Genomic DNA, 19,700 nt, shown 5'->3' with positions numbered 1-19,700 from the left:
TTCAAATTTTCCACGGGCACGCCCCGAACTTAAAGTCTGCGCACGTCTATGATACTATTAAATTGTGTTTGACCACTGAATTTATTACCTACCTAATCAATATTATATAATAATTAATATAAGGGCGTTTAAATTGTTTACAAATTATTTTACTAAATAGTAAATCTGCTACACCATAGAAGAGAGTGGTGGGTTTTTTTATGGGGGGGAGGGGGGGGGCTTAGCATTTCTAACTCAAAATAATTTAAATTTTAGTGATTTTTACGTATTTTACTTTAAATGTTTATAAAAAAAATTGTGACTGGATTTTTAATATATTTCAAATATCATTGTAAAAATATATATTAGGAGCCTTGTATTAATATTTTCTAATATCTAATATCTATAATATTTTGTTTGCGTTGCTGAAAATGTTAATAAGTGTCATCTCATCAAAAATTTAGTGAGTATATGCTAAAAAATAGAAATAGTTGAGAGTATACTCTAAAATAAATATAAAAATATAGAAATGAATTATGTGTGTATACGTCGTAAACACACCACTGCGCTTATTGTGTCCATGCGACGCACTCGCAAATATGTGTTAAAGGGTGGTGTTTACTTTTCAGGCTTTCAGCTCAATAGTAATAATAATAATATAAAATATATAAGCAGATAAAAATTATTCTAATTATTACGCACGCCCATGACATAATTTATCTACATAAACATTATACTGCTTCGGGTCCGGCTATAAACAGTCTATCGTTAGGTTTTTTCTTTTTTATATCAGAATTTATGCGTTCAAATTACAGTGGAAATCGTTTAACACGACACACCGAATAACGTCATCACGACTTCTCGGTTAATGCATCCAAATAGATTTATATCTTGGCCGAATATATGGTATATATATACATATATCGCCGTGTTATGTGTAAAAACGAAAATGGTATATTACTATTCCGATGATCACAGATAGCAAATGCACTGGACTGGATGCGTAAGTATAATATATTAATATATATAATATAAATTATATAATATAATACAGGATGATTCAACAAGAATGTTCAACCCTCTTTTATCCTTTAATAATGTATTTATTCAGATTCTGATTTTGAGGATTTTTAAGTATATACTTGCAAACCACATTTTCAAATACTTTTTTTTTTTGTTTTTCTATACCATTTACGGTTTAAGAAGGACTGTCGTTATTGAACTATATTATAGTACCTAGTAAAGTAATTTACTCTATAGTACATATTTTAACATACGATTTTTACAAATTAAGGTCCCCACACACTGCAGCGGTGGCGTTAAATTCTATCGTCTTGGCTTAACCGCCGCGGTGAGCGGTGAAATGTGTGCTGCAGCAATTCACCGTCAACGCTGCAGTGTGTGGGGACCTTTATAAAATAATAAATATTAGGCTCTATAATTTTAGAATTATCATAGGCCCTATATATCTTATATCAATTTATTATCATGGACTATTATCTTTAGTACCTATACAAGGTTTAATAACACGGGAATGTTTAGTTCGAATTTCAAGCATAAATATTTCCATAAAAACTATCTGCTTAGCAATTTACGATTTGTATCACCACAGGACGCAGTAACCTAAAGTTTTAAGCAGCATAATAGTAAAAGAAAAATCTAAGTATCTGGAAACATGATGTTTATACTTAAAAAATCCCCATTACAGAATTTAATTAAATTATGGATAAATAGAGAAAATAAAGGAAATATTGATTGTGAGCATTCTTGGTAAATAAATATTATATATACTACGTACTATAACTTGATCGTAAAACTAGAAAATTGTTGCCAGTAGATATAAGCGTAATATTATTGTAAATAAATATGAGTTGTCGTCTTGCGGTTATGACGTGTCGTCGGTTAACGCGGCGACAGGTTCAATATAAAATGCACAATATAATTTGTAATTTGTAATAACCAATACTTGTGATAAACGAGATTATAACATACACAATACATACGTCTCATTCAGCGAAAGAAACTAAAATCCCAACCTTTGACAATGACGTACGATGCAATGGAAAGGGGTAAATTACAACGATTTTCTATGACAGAAAAAAATGAATAATTAATAAGTAATTATTATTATATAATACGAGTATACCTATATGAAAACGTTTTAATCAACTTATGTAATTATATATATGTACCCTACACAGCAGTGGCGTAACCAGACGGTGGAAGCTGAGGGGAATGCAGCCCTTCTTAAAATCTCAGGAAAATTTAAAAAATGCCTTCAGTGTTTTGCGAACCTTTACGTAACGTAAAACTAAAATTACAAAGGTTAATGCAGAAGTCTAAGAAGTTATATACTATAAAGTATAATTACCAACGGCTTCTGCACACTTAACTTATGAGGGATCTTAAAGTTAAGCCTCCCCTAGCTGTACCCCAAGCGAGATCCTGACTACATCTGCATTGCTATACTGTAGTACACTGTTGGTACAATAATACATCGTAATACGGATAAATGTATTTACCTAAATGTATAAATAAAGATTAGGGTGTATATCGCATGAAGTTTAGAAAATTTTTCATTGACATTTCTTTTAAATATTTATAGATAGATATGTTACGTCTTTGTGAGACACTCTGTATGAGGCAAGACAGAACATCGATAACCTCTCCCCCTCACTGTCCCAACTTAATCTACTTTTACAACCATTCATGCACAAACAATGAGTGGGTAATATTAAATTCTAACGTGCTTTACAATTTTACTACCTCGTGATTGTTGTTTTCATTCTAAGCAAAACACGAAAATTATGTTATTTTTTTAGACACTTTTCGGACAGGGAGTTATATCTCAAAAACGTTAATTCATCCCAAATTTATTTATCTACTAACATCCCGCAGGAAAAACAGTGATAACATGCCTAAAAGTATAGTGTTTTGTGTTTTTTACAATTTATAGGACTATAACATAGATATTATAATTACGCGAATTCATATAAGTTTTTTTTTTCAATTGAATTGTATATCCAGTCTATATTATGTGGGTACTTTAAGATTTTCTCCGCACATAATTTAATTTAATAGGTATATGTTTTAGTTTTTTACCCAAATATATAACAACAATATAATACATAACCACGAAATATATTAAAGACATTTACACACTGTGATTTTAAACTTTTTACAGACCTCCGTTGATTTATCATTGCTTTCAAAGTTCAAACACAACTCATCAACTCACCAACTGACTCCCTCTGACTAAGATTTAGCTCCCTCAAAAATATCCCTTGTTGGTTTAGAACTAAGCCCAACCCCCAGAATTTTAACCTTAGTTGAACCTATGGAGATAAGCAATATAATATAATGTGATGACTGCCCTACACCCGATATCTGCTGTAATATCAATTTTTAACTTGGAAATAATTATAGGTTATAGAAATAAAATGTATATATTTACTTATAAGTTATAATAATAAAATTAATTATGAAATAATGGAAGAAATTTAAAATTATTATTTTATATCACTCAACGATCCATAAGTCATAACTATCTACGAGAAGGTAATTAACTTAAAGCTTAAGATTTTTACGTTTTCTAACAGTTTACATACCAACTAAGTTATTACGCACCCAAATGTATATGGCTTGTCCCCATAATATTATATTACCTAGTTATACCTATTATAATTTATATGGAAACCTATGGTTTTTATTCGAGCAATTAATATAATAATATTATATACGAATAAAACATAATATAACTTGATAGATAAATTTAACTGCAGTACCTATATGGCTGTATGTAATTAATCATGAGCAGTAAACGGACTATAATACAAATAATAATATATTATTATAGTCGTATAGTACTATAGTGCAGTATTTCACGCATGTCTTCAGAGCTTTTAAAAATTATCTCATTACTTACTTCGTTCCCCTTGTATAGGAGAACAAAATAATTTATGGCAAACCATTTGCCATTTAGCAATTTATACATATATATATATTTCATGCACACAAGAGGTACGAGGGATAAATGCGGTCCTAGGCTCCGGTAAAGTTTACATTTTTCCGGATCTTTTTTTTTTAATTGATCGTTTGCGTAACTACGGTATAATATGCGCCGACCCCGCGAGATGGTGTGCCTCTACGGTCAGTTGTAGACGTACAATAATAATATTATATAGGAAACGACGAGAGGGAGCGCGAGCCGGCCGGAGACGTTCTCTAGAGCATTGTGTCCTAAACAGTGGGAATCGCGCGACCATGTTCGATATCGTTGCATTGTTTTCGGTTAACAAACAATATATTATACATAGGGTAATAAACTAATATATCGTTATTTATGTAGTCAGATCGCTCGTAGATCACGTTAAAACACGAGACGGAAATTCAATTATATTTAGGATCACATCGCACGGGCAGTTTCATTAATTTAATTTTAGTTTTGCGGTCAAAATTGCCTTGACTCCAATAATTTTTATAAATTTGTTTCTCTACACCCACTGAATATGTGATAAAGTTTTCGCTGTTTCAAATTTTATCATTTGAAAATAAAATGTCTGTCAGTTTTCTGCGATGGACGAAAACAGCGATGGTTTGGTTTTTCGTGATCAGTAAGTTACACTAAAAAATATTATTTTCAATACTAATAATAAGTAATTATAATAATTATAAATTAATATTATACATAAATAGTACCTACTTTTATATTTATTATTGCCTCTGTATTCTGAACCCTCAAATTTGATTACATGCGTTTTAAAGAACCCAATATGATATAAATCATTGCATTTATTAATAAATGGAAACTAAAATACCTATATATATATATTAATTGTTTACGTTCAATAATTCTGAGAACGTATATTTACCTATTTATCATTGACATTCATACTTCTGGCATAAATAATGAAATGAGACAAGATAGGCTGATAGCCAATCCAACCAATAAAAAATCATCAAAATTAAGAACGACCAAAAATAAATGTTTTATTTTATATTTTCATCTAACTAAAAATTATGATAGCAAATATTCATATAGCCTCTAAAATTGTTGAACCAACTTAATGTATTAAGTGAATTTCGAATATTATTATGTAGTTAGGGAAGTACATAATTAGTTAATTGTCGGGGTGAATGACGAGGCTCTTTTTAATATGTAAATGATGCAGTAGCTTTCAATTATTGGTACATAAAATAAATCGTGGTCGAGAAAAATCTGATAAATAACCATGAAATTATGTGTATCCATTTTTCAGTATTTTTAATATAATAATATTTGATAAAGATATATTAAAATATTTTAAATTTAATAATTACAATAAATATGATACTATAATATGTATATTGTACATAGACATATACGATATACCTAGTATAAACTATAAAGTAAAAAAGTATAATATAATTTAGTATTAGTATTAGTCAAGTATATGAGTGAGCACCGTTGTAAAAAATCAAAATAAACGAAATTATTGACTAAAACTACCACTGAAACTATAACTATAAGTTATTTTAATTTTGTTTGTTAGATAAGATAGGAAATAATCAATAAAATAAAACATAAATTCAGTTTTACGCACGTTTAAACTTTAAACACAAAAAGACTAATTAATTTATGAATATGTTAAAGGTCATACTAATTTCATTACATAACTATAATATAATACAAATCATATTGTATTAACTGAGTTCCTATATTTTTATAAACAGTATAATAATATAATAAAAAATAGTACGAATTTAAATATGAATTAATAGATAGTTCCTATTATTTTAATTAAATATGCTATCAAAAAAAATGTTTTATAATATAGTTCACATTTAGTGGAGAAGTTATACGTTCAATGGGTTGGAATGAAGTTAGATAATTTAATGAAAAACCAACAATAATTATTTTTTCTTAGCGTTTATTAGAAATATAAAATCTGTAATGTATGTATAATAAACATAATATGTGACTATATGAGTACCTACTGAGTAGGTAATTCATATGGTCACGAAAGACAGGTTAAAATAAACTACCTAGCAGTAAAATTTTTCGTGACTTTTTTTTTTATGCAAATTTTAATAGCATAAGTAAACACGGATATAGTATAGTAGCATAATCTTATTATTATAAACTATAATTGATGTATAGCATATAAATATTATACCTATTATACCTATTAAAGTATATTTTCCAACAACTTTAAACAAGTCAATAAAAGCAGATAAAATCGTGGCGATAAGTAGAGTTGTAGGTATTACAAATTGAGTACTGAGTAGATACCTAATGATTATTAAAAATTACCTTTTTTCTAAAATATTGCAGACAATAGACATAATATGAGAGATATTTACCTACAAGTCCTACATAATAACATTCTTTATATATAATAGCGGTATTTTTCATATAATGGAACGATATTTTAGATTTTAAATTAATCAATACCTAACGAAAAGTTTGGACAAAAATAATTCGTTGGTTCAATACGGCTGTCAAACAAAATAGATAATTCATTTTAAGTAAAGAAAAAAAGAATAGAACGTTTCAAATTTAATTTCGTTCCACGCAGTTTGACAAATGTATGGAAAAAACGATATATTATTCAAAATGTTTGCAGGTAGTACATACTACAATGTACGCGACATGTCATAAAATGATACAGAAAAAAATCACACTAAATCGTGACAGAAACGTTTTTTATAAAAAATTTAAATTGACAGTGTTTGTACTGCCATTTCCTTTTTATTGTGAAGTTATCGAAAGCTATGTAGTTTTTATTGTACATATGAATATATATATAAATATATAGAAGTTATATAGATATTGACCATAGACTTATACAACATATAACTGGAGACCGCATCCTGGAAGATTGTCATCTGGTATAATATTACGTCACAAAAATAAAATGTCAAAAGTTTCGTCTAAAAGAAACAATTGTTTAAGAAAAGTTTTAAAAGTTAAATACGAAGTTTTTGGTTTTATTCTGTTCATAACAACACAATTTTCAGAAAATAATACTACATCTTATATTCTTATACATAATGATTTATGAGTTAACGTCAAACAACACACTCAGTCACTCATAGAATAAGCATGATTATATTCATTATACAAATATTATTTTATAATGTTTCATTGTATCAAACGTTACTAAATAGAATGTATAATACTAAATAGGTAATGTAGACAAATAAATACGTTTCTGTCAATAAATTGTACGTACAAAATTAATCTAGGTGGTACCCAAACTTAAAAAATGATTTCATATTAAACATTAATTATTACTTAATTATGAGATTAGTATTTACTGTATATATTATATACGTCCAAACTGTTACTAAAAATAAAGTAAAATATATAGATTGGATTGTTTCATAAATTAATTTTAAGAATTAGAAAGTAGGTACTCATGTAATAATTGAATACATGTAGAACTGTGTTATGAATACAATAAAAATGACAAGTTTAATTTTTGATAGTTTGGCATTTCATAAATGTATAATTACAACAATGATTATTTAAAATTCTCGTGGGAGAAAAATAATAAGGGGTTATTATTAATGTTATTATAATGTGTGAATGAGCAACACATTGAATTCCAAATAAACATTTTGAACTATAAAATGTTTTTTTAACGCTTACGAATCACCCGTGGAACTCAGTTTTCGATAGATGATGGTAGGTATATGTATTTATTTAACTTCATCATTCATGTTTACGGAATTTTATTTATCGACTGTCGTGTCCGGTATTTATAAAAGCGAATTAATTTGCGTGGGATATATAGGAACATCGTAAATTTAGTTATTCCAATTTTTTTTTTAACTCGTTATACAAGAATAATTATAATATTTACGAATTAAATAAAATCCAAATTAAAATTATATATCAATGAAAATAAACAAAGGAATATTTGTAATAATTAATACGACGTTATTGCTTATATGAAATAAACGATACAATTTTGTTGGTTTTAAATTTCGCATTTGCGAAATTATAGAATTTCAAGTTTCTTTAGAGAGATAATAAGGACAAAAATTTAATAATATTTAAGCTACTATGCTTACCTATAATTTAGCACCGATGTACATTGTACATAACACCGATTTATTTTTTAATTCAGAACAAAAAAAGGAACTTATTATAAAGAAAAGATAAATATTTTCGTGATATGCCTTAACACTTTGTTTCAACTTTTAAACGAATATTACGGACTATAGTATTACGAGTATACAGTTCTCATTTTTATAATTGTAGTTGGCTACCTAAATGCTAAGTCATTAAACCAATTGGCCATAACACGACTCCCTCGGTCCGTCAAAACTGAAAATACGAGTTCAATGAGTCAGCCTTTTCGTGACTATATATCGTGTTCACAAATCTAGCAAAAAATAATAAATGTATTTTTTATTCACTTGCCTGCTGTCAACAATATCTTTGTAATAAAAAACAATTTATACGAATTCTATGCAAGTAAATCATGTAGTCTAACGATCCGTGCTCTCTGCCACCATGCGTCCATGCGCGTCCAAATATATTATATATGACAGGGTAGTAAAACCTTCACAGCGAAATTGAATTTTTTTATACATTTAAATTTGACCAAAGATAAAGTAAAACTAGTAGGTATATGTGTATTTTTCAACATTATATTTCTGCCATGAAATCGACAAAAGAATCGTTAAGAACTTCAAATCTCTAATATATATATTTTTTAATTTTCATAAATAAATCAAAATAAGACTTTTTAAATTCTAGTTATTTACCTACCTACTTCCAAAAAAACATTTAATTTTAAGTTTTTTTTATCTAATATTTCAAAAGTACCTATCATAAAGTTTTTAAAAATACAGTATTTTAAAGAAAAAAACACTTAAGTGGGTATTAATTTGTTCATGTTCAATACATTTTTATTTTTTTATTGCAATGAATACTAATTATTGCATAACTTTGTTCTAATTCATTTGTAATTATTAATGTGTTAATAATTTGGAATAATTTAGTTATAGGTCTAACTAATTCATCACCCATCAAAAAAAATTTATCATGTTACGTGTGTTCACCAAATTCAATTTCTGATAACACAGAAGCTTCAGAAATCTCTATAACTTTTTCAAATTACGACATTGAAACCATACCAACTTGTGGCTCAAACGCTGCAGTCAATTTTACATTGAAATGTCCTGAAGGATACAAAGGATGTCTAACTAAAACTTATGGTAATACAGTTAATTTAGTGTTATTAATTATTATTCATTAATTTATATTTCATTTTATTTTAAAGGTAAAAGTATACTGAAATCTTGCAATGAGTATCTCATTACTGATTGTAAAATAGCAAATAATGTGAAGTATTGTTTTTGTGCTAATACATTATGTAATAATGGAACAATTTTAACTCCAGTTCCAATTTCATCAGATGATGAAGATTTAGACCAATCAGCAGAAGATGGAAGCGGGCTATTTGATGATTTGACGAAATTAGATAAACATAAATATACCAACAAAATTATTAACACTACTGTAATGTTAAATACATCTACAAGAAATAATTCATTTACAAAGGCATCAGCTAATAAATTAGGACTGCTTAAGCATACTTATATCTTAAGTTTAATATTCATAACCTATAAAGCTATATAATAATTATAGCCTTTTTAAATAGTTACATACAACATCACAGAGAAAAGTGATATTTTTTAATAAAACTATGCAATATGAATGTATTATATTTTTTATACTTTAAAATTTAAATATAATTGGTTAACGTTCCTTGTAATTTTTAAATTCTGAATGAAACAAAAAAAATGAAAAATTACCTAACATATGACAGATACATTTTGACTATTTTTACTTTCTCATTATTATGAACAAATTTAAATATTACAATTAATAATATAATCTGTTAAAGTTTATAACAAATAATAGGATATAACTAAAGTGAGAACAATACCCCACAACTGGTCTAAGTATTCGGCCCGGTTTTATATTAATGTATTAATCTGTAAATAATATGTTTCTAGATATAGATGATATTATAATATATAAATTAACAATTTTTTTTTTTTTAATTGTTCCTACATATTACAATATTTATATAAGTATGTGATCATAAATTTGACATGATATTTATTTAATTTGTAGCTACCCATAATATGATATAAACTTATTTTACTTAATGTTTAATTAAACGACAGTATAAAATACACTATCATACTATTTAAAATATTTTGAAAATACAATGACAATTTAAAATTAATAGTGACAATGCCAAAATGTTTGACACACCTTATTGTATTCCAATTGTTTTCCTTGTTAAAAATGTTGGCTAAAATATATTATAATAAAACCTTAGTCTTTCTTAGTTTTTAAAAACATCCTTTATTTGTAGAATTACATGAATACATATGTGGTTGAATTTTAGGGTTTTTTTTATGTCAACCTTTGTTATAATTTTGTTAAAAATAAAAATACTTAATATAATAAATGTATTTTTTTTCTTATTAATGTTGCTGCTGTTTATGAAATGTGAGTGTTTTATTTTTATTTTTATATATTTAATGAGGATCTATAGTTTGTTATTTCAAATTAAAAATGTTTAAACTTCTAACTATAAAGATTATTGTTAAGACTTTGAAAACAGATTAATTATTCTAGAACATAATTGTTATACATAACATACATAAATACATTTATACTTATTACGGAGTCATTCAATAAAAAAGTTGTATAACCTAGGAGACAAGACTAATGTAAAATTAAAAATAAGTATGATATTCACTTCTCAACTGATTGGTCGCCCATTTCCTTGAAAATTTGGGTTTATTTAATGTTTACAGATAACTGCTTATAGTTAAAATCAGAAATGTATTTGATTTTTTAATCATATTATTAACAAAGATGGATATTTATCTTAGATTCCATAGAATTATAGTTTAAATGTTAAATCATTCACAAACTAAACCATAAAATTAAGTATTGTCTACGTATATTTTAAATAGGGAGTTAGTTTAGATTTTATAATAAATGGTACTATGGCAGCTCAGTAGTAATCAGTTTATAAGTATTTGTTGGATTTAAGTGTATATTATTACTAAGCTACTTGACCGTTATAGCCATGCTATACGACTTCCACTATTAGCGGTTGATATCATTGGAGTTGTCTGCAAATAACTAACAGTAAATTAAGGCAGACACAAACGTATATGATGTATTTAAGTATTAAGTGAAACAAACTATTATAATTCAAATATTTTCCATATTCCTAATAATAATGTAATATTTTTTGTGCAACTCGTTAGTTTGACTCACATAAAGCATTTTCTAGTTTTTATTTTATACTTATTTAAAATGTGGGTATATTTCTGTTTTTACTGGTTACCCTTTTTTTTTGCAATTTTTTTGTATCAAAATATTTAGTTAAGTTAAGCATGCTAAAAATGATTGAGCAGTCGGATTATGATGGTGAGTGACCATGCCAAGTGTATATGAAAATACTATAAATTTCAATCAGCTATAACTTTAAAGCTAAGTCCAACCGCAAAATCTGACTTCACCATTGTTTTCAGCATGTTTAACTACATACGTTAAACCTGAAAAATAATGTCCAATAAAACAGAAAAGTTCATAAATGTGTTTGACATCAATAAATTATTCAGGCTGGTTTTCAAACATTTTTGCCACAAATCTTTGATTATTATTTAAATAAAAGTAACTATTATTTTTTTTTAAATTGTTTTAATTTATTATTTGCTTACCTAATGAGAATTACAACTACATTTTTGCAAGGCAGATTCTTTTTATAAATCCAATCAATTCAATATAATTTAAGTACTCTGATTGATTGCTTATCTTAATTTTTGAAAAAATGTCAAAAGGAATTATTTGTGTCTGAATTTTGTCCAAAAGTGACATAGTTTTCATAACTAAATTCAAAACTTGGAAACACCAATCTAAATCTAGAGAATATTGTTTTTTTGACTCACCGTCAAATCGTATATCTTCATAATGAATGTCAGTTCGTTCGGCTAATTTTCGTTCTTCTTCTTCCCATTTGAGACGTAATTGTTCTCTACGCATATCTGATGAAACAAGTTCAGATATTTCTTCAGGATTCCTACCTTCTTTTACAAATTGTTGTGCAGTTATAGGTGTTTGCTGTTTTATTTTATCAGGTGAGGGTGGTGGTGGTTCTAATTCTTTTTCAATCCTTTGATCTCTATTTTTGAAAAATTCTAGATCTGTTTTTAAACATCTCCTAGTACGCCCAAAGAAATCTGTATAGTCTATCCTGAAAAAATAAATTGTACATCTAATTGTAAAATAAATAGTTTAAACTATAACATACATACATAAATAGGGTGATTATCAGAGTGATTATTTAACATAATATAAATATAGAATTATCCGACTTAATAACATTACAATATTAAAATAACATTACAACTTAATTTATTAATAACCACCCTATTTAAAATGTATTAATTAAATTTACCAATCATCATCAGCTCCTGAATCATATTTATCTAAATCTGCATCGGAATCAGATTTTTCCTGCTCCTTAACATTATCTTTGGTGGAAGATACAGGATAAGTAGTTTTATTTTCAGTAACTTTTTGTTTAAAATCAACTAAAAAGGTTTTGTCTTGTTCACTTACCATTTCACCATTAACCAGTTTGTCATACAGCTTTGCTTTCATTGTCAAGACATCTCTAATAAAACAACACAAAATATTAAAATTAATTGCAGAATATTTTAAATTTTAATATTATTATTATAGTACATACAGTAGATTCCAAATACATTAAACTGTACTCAAAAATTACCTTGATTTTTTCAAACTATTTTTAACATCTGGCGTATATTCTTCTTCCAAATCTTTAGCGTTTCTTTTTTCAACACCTTCGTTAGATTGAAGAAGACATGATGGCGTCTTAGCACCAGGTATTGGTCGAATAAATGTATCACCAGAAAAACTTTTTGCTTTGTTTGCTTCATCTTGTTTGCGTAAAAGTTCTGCTTTTAAACTTACTAGCTAAAATATAAAACATATATTTATTTAGTTGATACATTTTTTGTGTTAAATATACCTAATACAAATTAAACAGTATCCGTTCAAAGCTTTGCATATAATATATATTATATGCCTATATATAATAATATATAAATGGTAATGGTTATCCAAATAATAAATGTATGATTTATTAATTAAAGGTTCCTACTTAGATATGTTTTATTTATTTTGGATTTTATAATAATCATATAATACTTTTTCACACAAATATAAAAATATTATAATTGTTCTGAAATAAAGTTATGACTCAAATCATTAAATTACAAATAATTATAAAATCAACTAAAAATTAATAAATGAAATAATCTTCTCCTACAGATATATATATAGTAATATTTTTTACTTACAGATGCTTTACAAATATCTAAAGATTTGCTCATTATATCTGTTTGTTTTGAATATGTTTTTAAGAACCAATAAATTAAAAATTAACTAAAACAGAAACAAACATAAATTATCATTTTACTATATAAGATTTACACATTTAGGTAACATGAGAAGTCTTAGGACTTAGACTAATAATTATTAATAATGAAGATTAATACATATATTTTACATTAGTCATTACTCATTAACAATAACTGACATAAAATAGATTCTGTTTCATTATTATATCATAAATTATTAATTATTGTGTCAATGAGCACGATTTAAGATATTATCATTATTGTTCTATGATATTATTATACGATGGTCAATGAGCAATAATTATTAATTATGAATTAAGATAGTACTATCAAATATCAATGATAATAATCCATTGATATATATTTAATAATATATATCTATGGTCTATATTACCTTCTTATCATAATTAGTTCTAAATTTCGTCACATGGGCGCCACTGGTTAATTATTAACAGCTGATTTTTATAGTCACTTTGTAAATCAGTCTGGAAGCCGTTTACTATATGGCGATGTGCAACCTGTATATCTTTAATCGTGCTGTCTGGTAAATTATTATCTATAAACCTTGCCCAACGAGCTATGATAAGACGGCACTGGATTTAAATCACGGTTGTAGAAATACTGGTTGTACAACTCTATAAAATAAATGGACCTTCATAGAATGAAGAACTAATGAGCGCTCCTCGTGGGATATTTTTGAAACATTAGCCATATTAAACCATGGTCTATTCAACAGTTGGCCGCTAGGGTTCACTACAATCTAGTTCTACAGGGAGCCTTGTTACCAAGGTGTATATACAATACACCTTGACTAGATACTAGATAGTAGATAATGGAATAACTGATAAAGCCAAAATAAAAAGGGACGCGTGCGCAGTAGCTACATGCCCTCTTCATAATATGTTGGCTACATACTCGTTACACGTGAGGTATAGTCGTTGCTCTATCCATTGTATATGATCTAAGGTATCATCACAGCATTTTGATACGCATCCTCCGCTCTTTGCTTCACCATATCATAGTTCTCCACTTCTTATTGGCAGTCAATCATATACATACATATATAACATAGAACAAAATCAACCAATGAGAAGTGGAGAACTACGGTCTACGATATTGGACGGTGGTGAATAAGATACGTATCTACTGTGCAAAACAGTACAACTGTGATGATATACCTATATAATTTGTCATGTAATGTTCTATGCTTTAACCATGGTCACCCACCCCCAATAATGAGGATTTCCGGGAGAACTAGTAGTTTCCCTCAATGGGTTGGAAACACGATTTAAGGAACAATAATGGTGTTGGAATATGGTTGTAGATCGATCGTTTATCGTATATTACTACATTTTGTCGTAATATTCTTATCATAGTGGCAAGCCTGCTTTTTTAGCCAAGGTATCTAGCAGGTTGAATATGATATAATAATGATAACAAATTGATTTTTTATTTTAATTTTTTCTCACTTTTACTATTGCTCTATGCTATAACTAGGGTCTTAGAACCTATATACATGTTGTTCTAACAATATGACAAATAGTTAAATCCTTTAGTATTATTTTATCTGCTTTTCGTTTTGGTCATTGGTTTCTTTGCATTAGTGCATTACTTTCGTCTATACTATTTTGTGTACCTTCTAATGCAAACGATCTAAAATACTGCTAATAAATCAAAATGAACTATTTACCAAAAACTATATGGTAAGATATCCAAAAATGCAGTAAAATAATTTGCAAATAATAATTATACATTCTCAAATATACAACCATTTTAATAACTGGATAATTTTTTTTTTCTTATGCAATTTTTTATATTAATGTTAACTTACGCCTTTATTTTTTAGCTCTAGTACATCGTTGGCTTCAAGAAACTTGGCTTTGTACTGCGCTAGCTCTTCATGTATTGATCGATCAAAATGCCGCAAATTTCATTTTTCATCACCATCACGTACGCCTGGAGATATTATATGTCCCTCTTTAGTTCAAGGAATTGATTATATTCGAGACCCTAGATTGAACAAAGGCCTTGCTTTCACTCTTGAAGAACGACAAGCACTTGGTATACATGGTTTGATGCCACCCAAGTTTAAGACGCAAGAAGAACAACTTGAAGTTTGTCGATTCAGTGTTATGAAGTATCATGAAGATTTGAATAAGTTCTTATACTTGGCCGAATTACAAGTAATCAATTTGTTTTATTCGTGCTTATACCTTCTTATTTTAATATTAATTTTATTTGCAGGATCGAAATGAAAGGCTTTATTTTAGACTTTTATCTGAAAACATTCATATGTTACTGCCAATTGTTTATACTCCAACTGTTGGGTTAGCATGCCAAAAGTTTGGTTTGATATTTCGCCGTCCTAGAGGATTATTTATTACCATTAATGACAAAGGACACATTTATGACTTGCTGAAAAACTGGTAATTACCTACAGTTATTAATTTCACTAGTAGAACTAAATAATATTGTTGTTTTATTAATCGTAAATCCAAAATTTTTATAATAATCTGTTACAACTTTAAATTAATTACTCTTAAAATGCTACTAATGGGCTTGGCTTTTGAAAATAAAAATCTTAAATTTCATGAAATATCTCTTATCTTAACCACCATAATTGATGTTTCTATATAGGTAACATATTAAAAATACCATCATCACTTGCTTTATTAATTTTGCTTAAAATATTATTGATGAATTAGGTCAGTGGAAAAAAGCTATTTAACGTCTTAAGCTATTGTGGTACATTTATTGGCTGTTGACCAAGTTTTTCTAACATTATATGGCAAATAGAATTAATTTAAAATAGTAATTTTTAGTAAAAATAATAATAGGTATACCTACTTTAAAATTGTATTAATATTTGATCAGAATTTGCACAATTTTATAAAAATTATAATAAGTTGTTTATTATTATAATAATTATATAAGTAGGTATATACTTATAGATTTAAAAAGTAGTATTAATTATTTAAAAGAAAAATAATATCTAATTAAAAAAAATATACCTTCAAATACAATTTTTTAAAAGTTAGGTGTTCTTAATTTTTTTTATAAAATTATAATCAAATATGTTTTACTTTAATATTATTTAAATATTTAATTCAATCAACATTTTAAAGTTTGTTGTTACGTTTTTTTTCAAATTCTTTCCGATTTTACAGTGCTCTGTTGAGGTTTTATTATCTTCCTAAAATTAGTTTGGCCATGATTATTGATCCTACATGATTTTATCTCTTGTATTTAATCATTATATTATTAGATCTCATTTTATAATTTTTACACTATATTTTAATATACTCACAATGTGTCATAATAATTACACATATCATATTATGCTAAATTATACATAATATTTGGGTTTAAACAGTATAATTATTATATTACACAATTATTTCATGTTTTACATGTATACTTATCTGGATTAATACAACATTTTTAATCGCTAAAGATAATATTAACCTTTTTTTTTTATGGAATCTGAAGTGTATTTATGACATGTGCTTAAGGCGTTAGTGTGATTATGATTTAGATATACTTTATAGTTTTATCTTAGTAATTACAACTGTAAGAGTAAAATTTAGTTAGTGCCAGTGGTATAATGAAAACTCAATATTACAAAATGTATATTATAAAAATTACATATTACAACAAGACAATATTGTATTAAATATAAAATACTATTGTAAGTTATTAGAATCATTGTGTAAATCAAGCGCCTTGGTATCAAAAAATATTAATTATTTATTAATAATAAAAATAGGTTGTTGTGCATTCATTGGCTGTATGAAGTCACATGAGTACGTGATTATTTAGTATTTACTCTCATTATCTTGTCCAATAATAATTTTTTTAACCTACATGTTTTTTTTATTATTTTGATTACAAATCTTTAAACTTAAAATAACAAAAAAAAAAAAATTGTGTTGTGATCTCCTTTAATAGTTATTGTCTGAATTTTTAAATGTAGTTTTAGAATGTATTGGTTTTACAATGTTGTTTTTTGTTTCTATCTGTCAGCAACATTTTGGATAGTAAGCATGCTTTGAGTTTTGAGATCAGCATATTTTCTGATAGAAAAGTGAACCTAGTTGGTACTTTTGGAGGGTCAAAATTGAAAATTCCAAGTAGTTTTAGAAAGCGTCAAGAAAAACTACCAACAAATTACTAAAAACCCCTAATTAATTTTAATTTCTAACGCTTTGTTTATCACCATAGCAACAAATTAAAAATTATATTATAAGGACTACTCTAACCGCATATAGTTTTTCGTATACAATGGCTTATCATTTTATTCAAATATAACACATCCATTACAGCTTCTGTACAGCAGAGCGGTACCCACTTGTCTACCTTTTTGTGTAATTCGACTGCCCCAACGAAAAAAGACGTAACTCACTTTTACAAATTTTTTGTTTTTTTTTTTCAATGTGGTTTTACTGTTGTAACTGGATTTCCGACGAAGATGGTAGTAACATAATCTTATTGTTCACAACGTCTTTGTTTGATTAAATACAACAATCAGCGTCGCCGGACAACCAGAAAAACAGTACACCACATTGAAAAAAAAAATTTGAAACATTGCTATTTCAAATAAAACCTCAGGTGACAATTGATTTGTGTGTAGTTTAGTCAGACCGGTAGATCACACTCATCAATTAAATTAGTTTTCATTGTCAGCTTTTGTTTCCAACGATTGAACGTGGTAAAAAAATACTTTACTGTGTTAATCTTAGCAAAATGTAAACTATGTAGTTGTTTCGTTAATAAAGTTAGGTTTCCGAGAGAATTGTATTTGGCTCGTGTTAGCCATACCTATTACCCCAATCGTGCACAGCCACCTGAAGTTACTCTTATTTGAGACATATTATATATTTTTAGTTTTTATTATTAAATTTATTTAGCTATTTAAAATATAAAATGCATCAATTGCAACAAAAAAAGTAGTAGAAATAACAATTTGTAACAGCCTATGAAAAATTGAGGATTATTAATCAGAATTATTATTATTTAAAATTTTTTTTTTTCCCAATTGAAGTTAATAAAGAATCATAGTATTCGAATAGCATATATTTCTATAATTATTACATTTTATATTCTGAGTGAAGCGATGAATGTATTGATTTTACAATAATATGTTTTTTTTGTTATTTTTGTGTCTGTCATCACCGTTTTGGGTAGTAACACTGCTTCGATTTTCTTCAACGGTATCTTGTTAAATGGTAAAGTGAATCTAGTTAGTGCATTCAAAATTTGAGATTCTCAATAGTTTTCAAAGATGCAGGGAAAAACAAAACAAAAATCAAGGAAAAACGATAATTTTTACGCAAAATCGGTTTTGGTTTTTGGTGTAACTCTAAAACAAATAGATACATGCAATTTTCACTGAATGTTTATTTTATCAATTCCTATACTTGATAAAATTTTCAATATTTTTAATTTTTTTTTTCTATAAATTTCAATAAAATTTTATTCGTTAAGTCAAAAAGCTTGAAAACTTAATAAAAGACTCCTAATATATTATTACAATATCATTTGAAAATATTAAAAATACATAGTCACATTTTTTTTTATAAGCATTCAAATTTTGAATTTTGACAAAAATGATAAAATTAAAATTTAATAATTATTTTGTAGTTAAAAATTTATAAAATATTCAACTTTTATAGCTAAAGATTGCAAATTTAAAACAAGGTTCCGAGTAAATAGGTAAATACATTACTTTATTCACAATAATATCATCATATACAGTATGTCCCAGAAGTCCCGTATCACCCTTAGTATCTCCGTGGAAAATCAATATTTTAAATGCAGTTTTTTACAGTCATAAGTATGGAAAATCTGATTAAATAACATAATATTCGATTTTTTTTTTAAAAAATTCAAAAATTTTCAAAAAAATTTTTTAGGCAAGTAAGTTTATTAAATTTCCAAGATAGCCATTTTGTTGATCATATTTTTTAAAACAGTTCAAAAAAAAAATATTAAAATTTAATGAAAATCGCTCAAGTTGGGGCTAATTATTATTTTTAATTTTAGTCGAAAATCAGCGTGATTGTAATAATTAACATGCGAATCGTATTTTGCTAATGCCGTATGCGTAGGTAACATAACTATTATTCTTAGAAATTTAAAATAATAATTAGCTCTAACTTGAACAATTTTCATTAAATTTTAATATTTTTTTTTAAACTGTTTTGAAAAATACGATCAACAAAATGGCTATCTTGGAAATTTAAAAAACT

The 19,700-nt window shown here is 26.8% G+C and overlaps 3 protein-coding genes across 3 annotated transcripts in view; 2 read left to right on the top strand and 1 right to left on the bottom strand.

Annotated features, from left to right (window-relative positions):
- LOC100162306 (coiled-coil domain-containing protein 174) overlaps nt 1-13,721 on the bottom strand; it is a 16,667-nt gene extending 2,946 nt beyond the window's left edge. Inside the window, exons 1-4 of the mRNA XM_001943269.4 lie at nt 13,393-13,721; nt 12,798-13,006; nt 12,465-12,683; nt 11,956-12,260 (exon numbers count right to left, since the gene is read on the bottom strand). Of these exons, the coding sequence (XP_001943304.2) occupies nt 11,956-12,260; nt 12,465-12,683; nt 12,798-13,006; nt 13,393-13,425 (766 nt within the window). The 5' untranslated portion in view covers nt 13,426-13,721. The remainder of the gene's footprint in view (nt 1-11,955; nt 12,261-12,464; nt 12,684-12,797; nt 13,007-13,392) is intronic.
- LOC100164375 lies at nt 3,940-9,686 on the top strand. Its single transcript, XM_001943203.5, has 3 exons — nt 3,940-4,592; nt 8,974-9,189; nt 9,255-9,686. Exons 1-3 carry the CDS (start codon nt 4,535-4,537, stop codon nt 9,611-9,613), a joined length of 633 nt encoding a protein of 210 aa, XP_001943238.2. The 5' UTR covers nt 3,940-4,534; the 3' UTR covers nt 9,614-9,686.
- Nucleotides 13,722-14,900: 1,179 nt separating the features above from the next.
- LOC100165091 (NADP-dependent malic enzyme) overlaps nt 14,901-19,700 on the top strand; it is a 7,660-nt gene continuing 2,860 nt past the window's right edge. Inside the window, exons 1-3 of the mRNA XM_001944232.4 lie at nt 14,901-15,155; nt 15,299-15,635; nt 15,697-15,878. Coding sequence (XP_001944267.1) covers nt 15,130-15,155; nt 15,299-15,635; nt 15,697-15,878 — 545 coding nt within the window. The 5' untranslated portion in view covers nt 14,901-15,129. The remainder of the gene's footprint in view (nt 15,156-15,298; nt 15,636-15,696; nt 15,879-19,700) is intronic.

Source organism: Acyrthosiphon pisum, chromosome A2, assembly GCF_005508785.2.
Source record: "Acyrthosiphon pisum isolate AL4f chromosome A2, pea_aphid_22Mar2018_4r6ur, whole genome shotgun sequence".
NCBI classification, from domain to species: Eukaryota; Metazoa; Arthropoda; class Insecta; order Hemiptera; family Aphididae; genus Acyrthosiphon; species Acyrthosiphon pisum.
The sequence above is the reverse complement of the archived record's forward strand: the minus strand, read 5'-3'. Positions and strand labels throughout refer to the sequence as shown.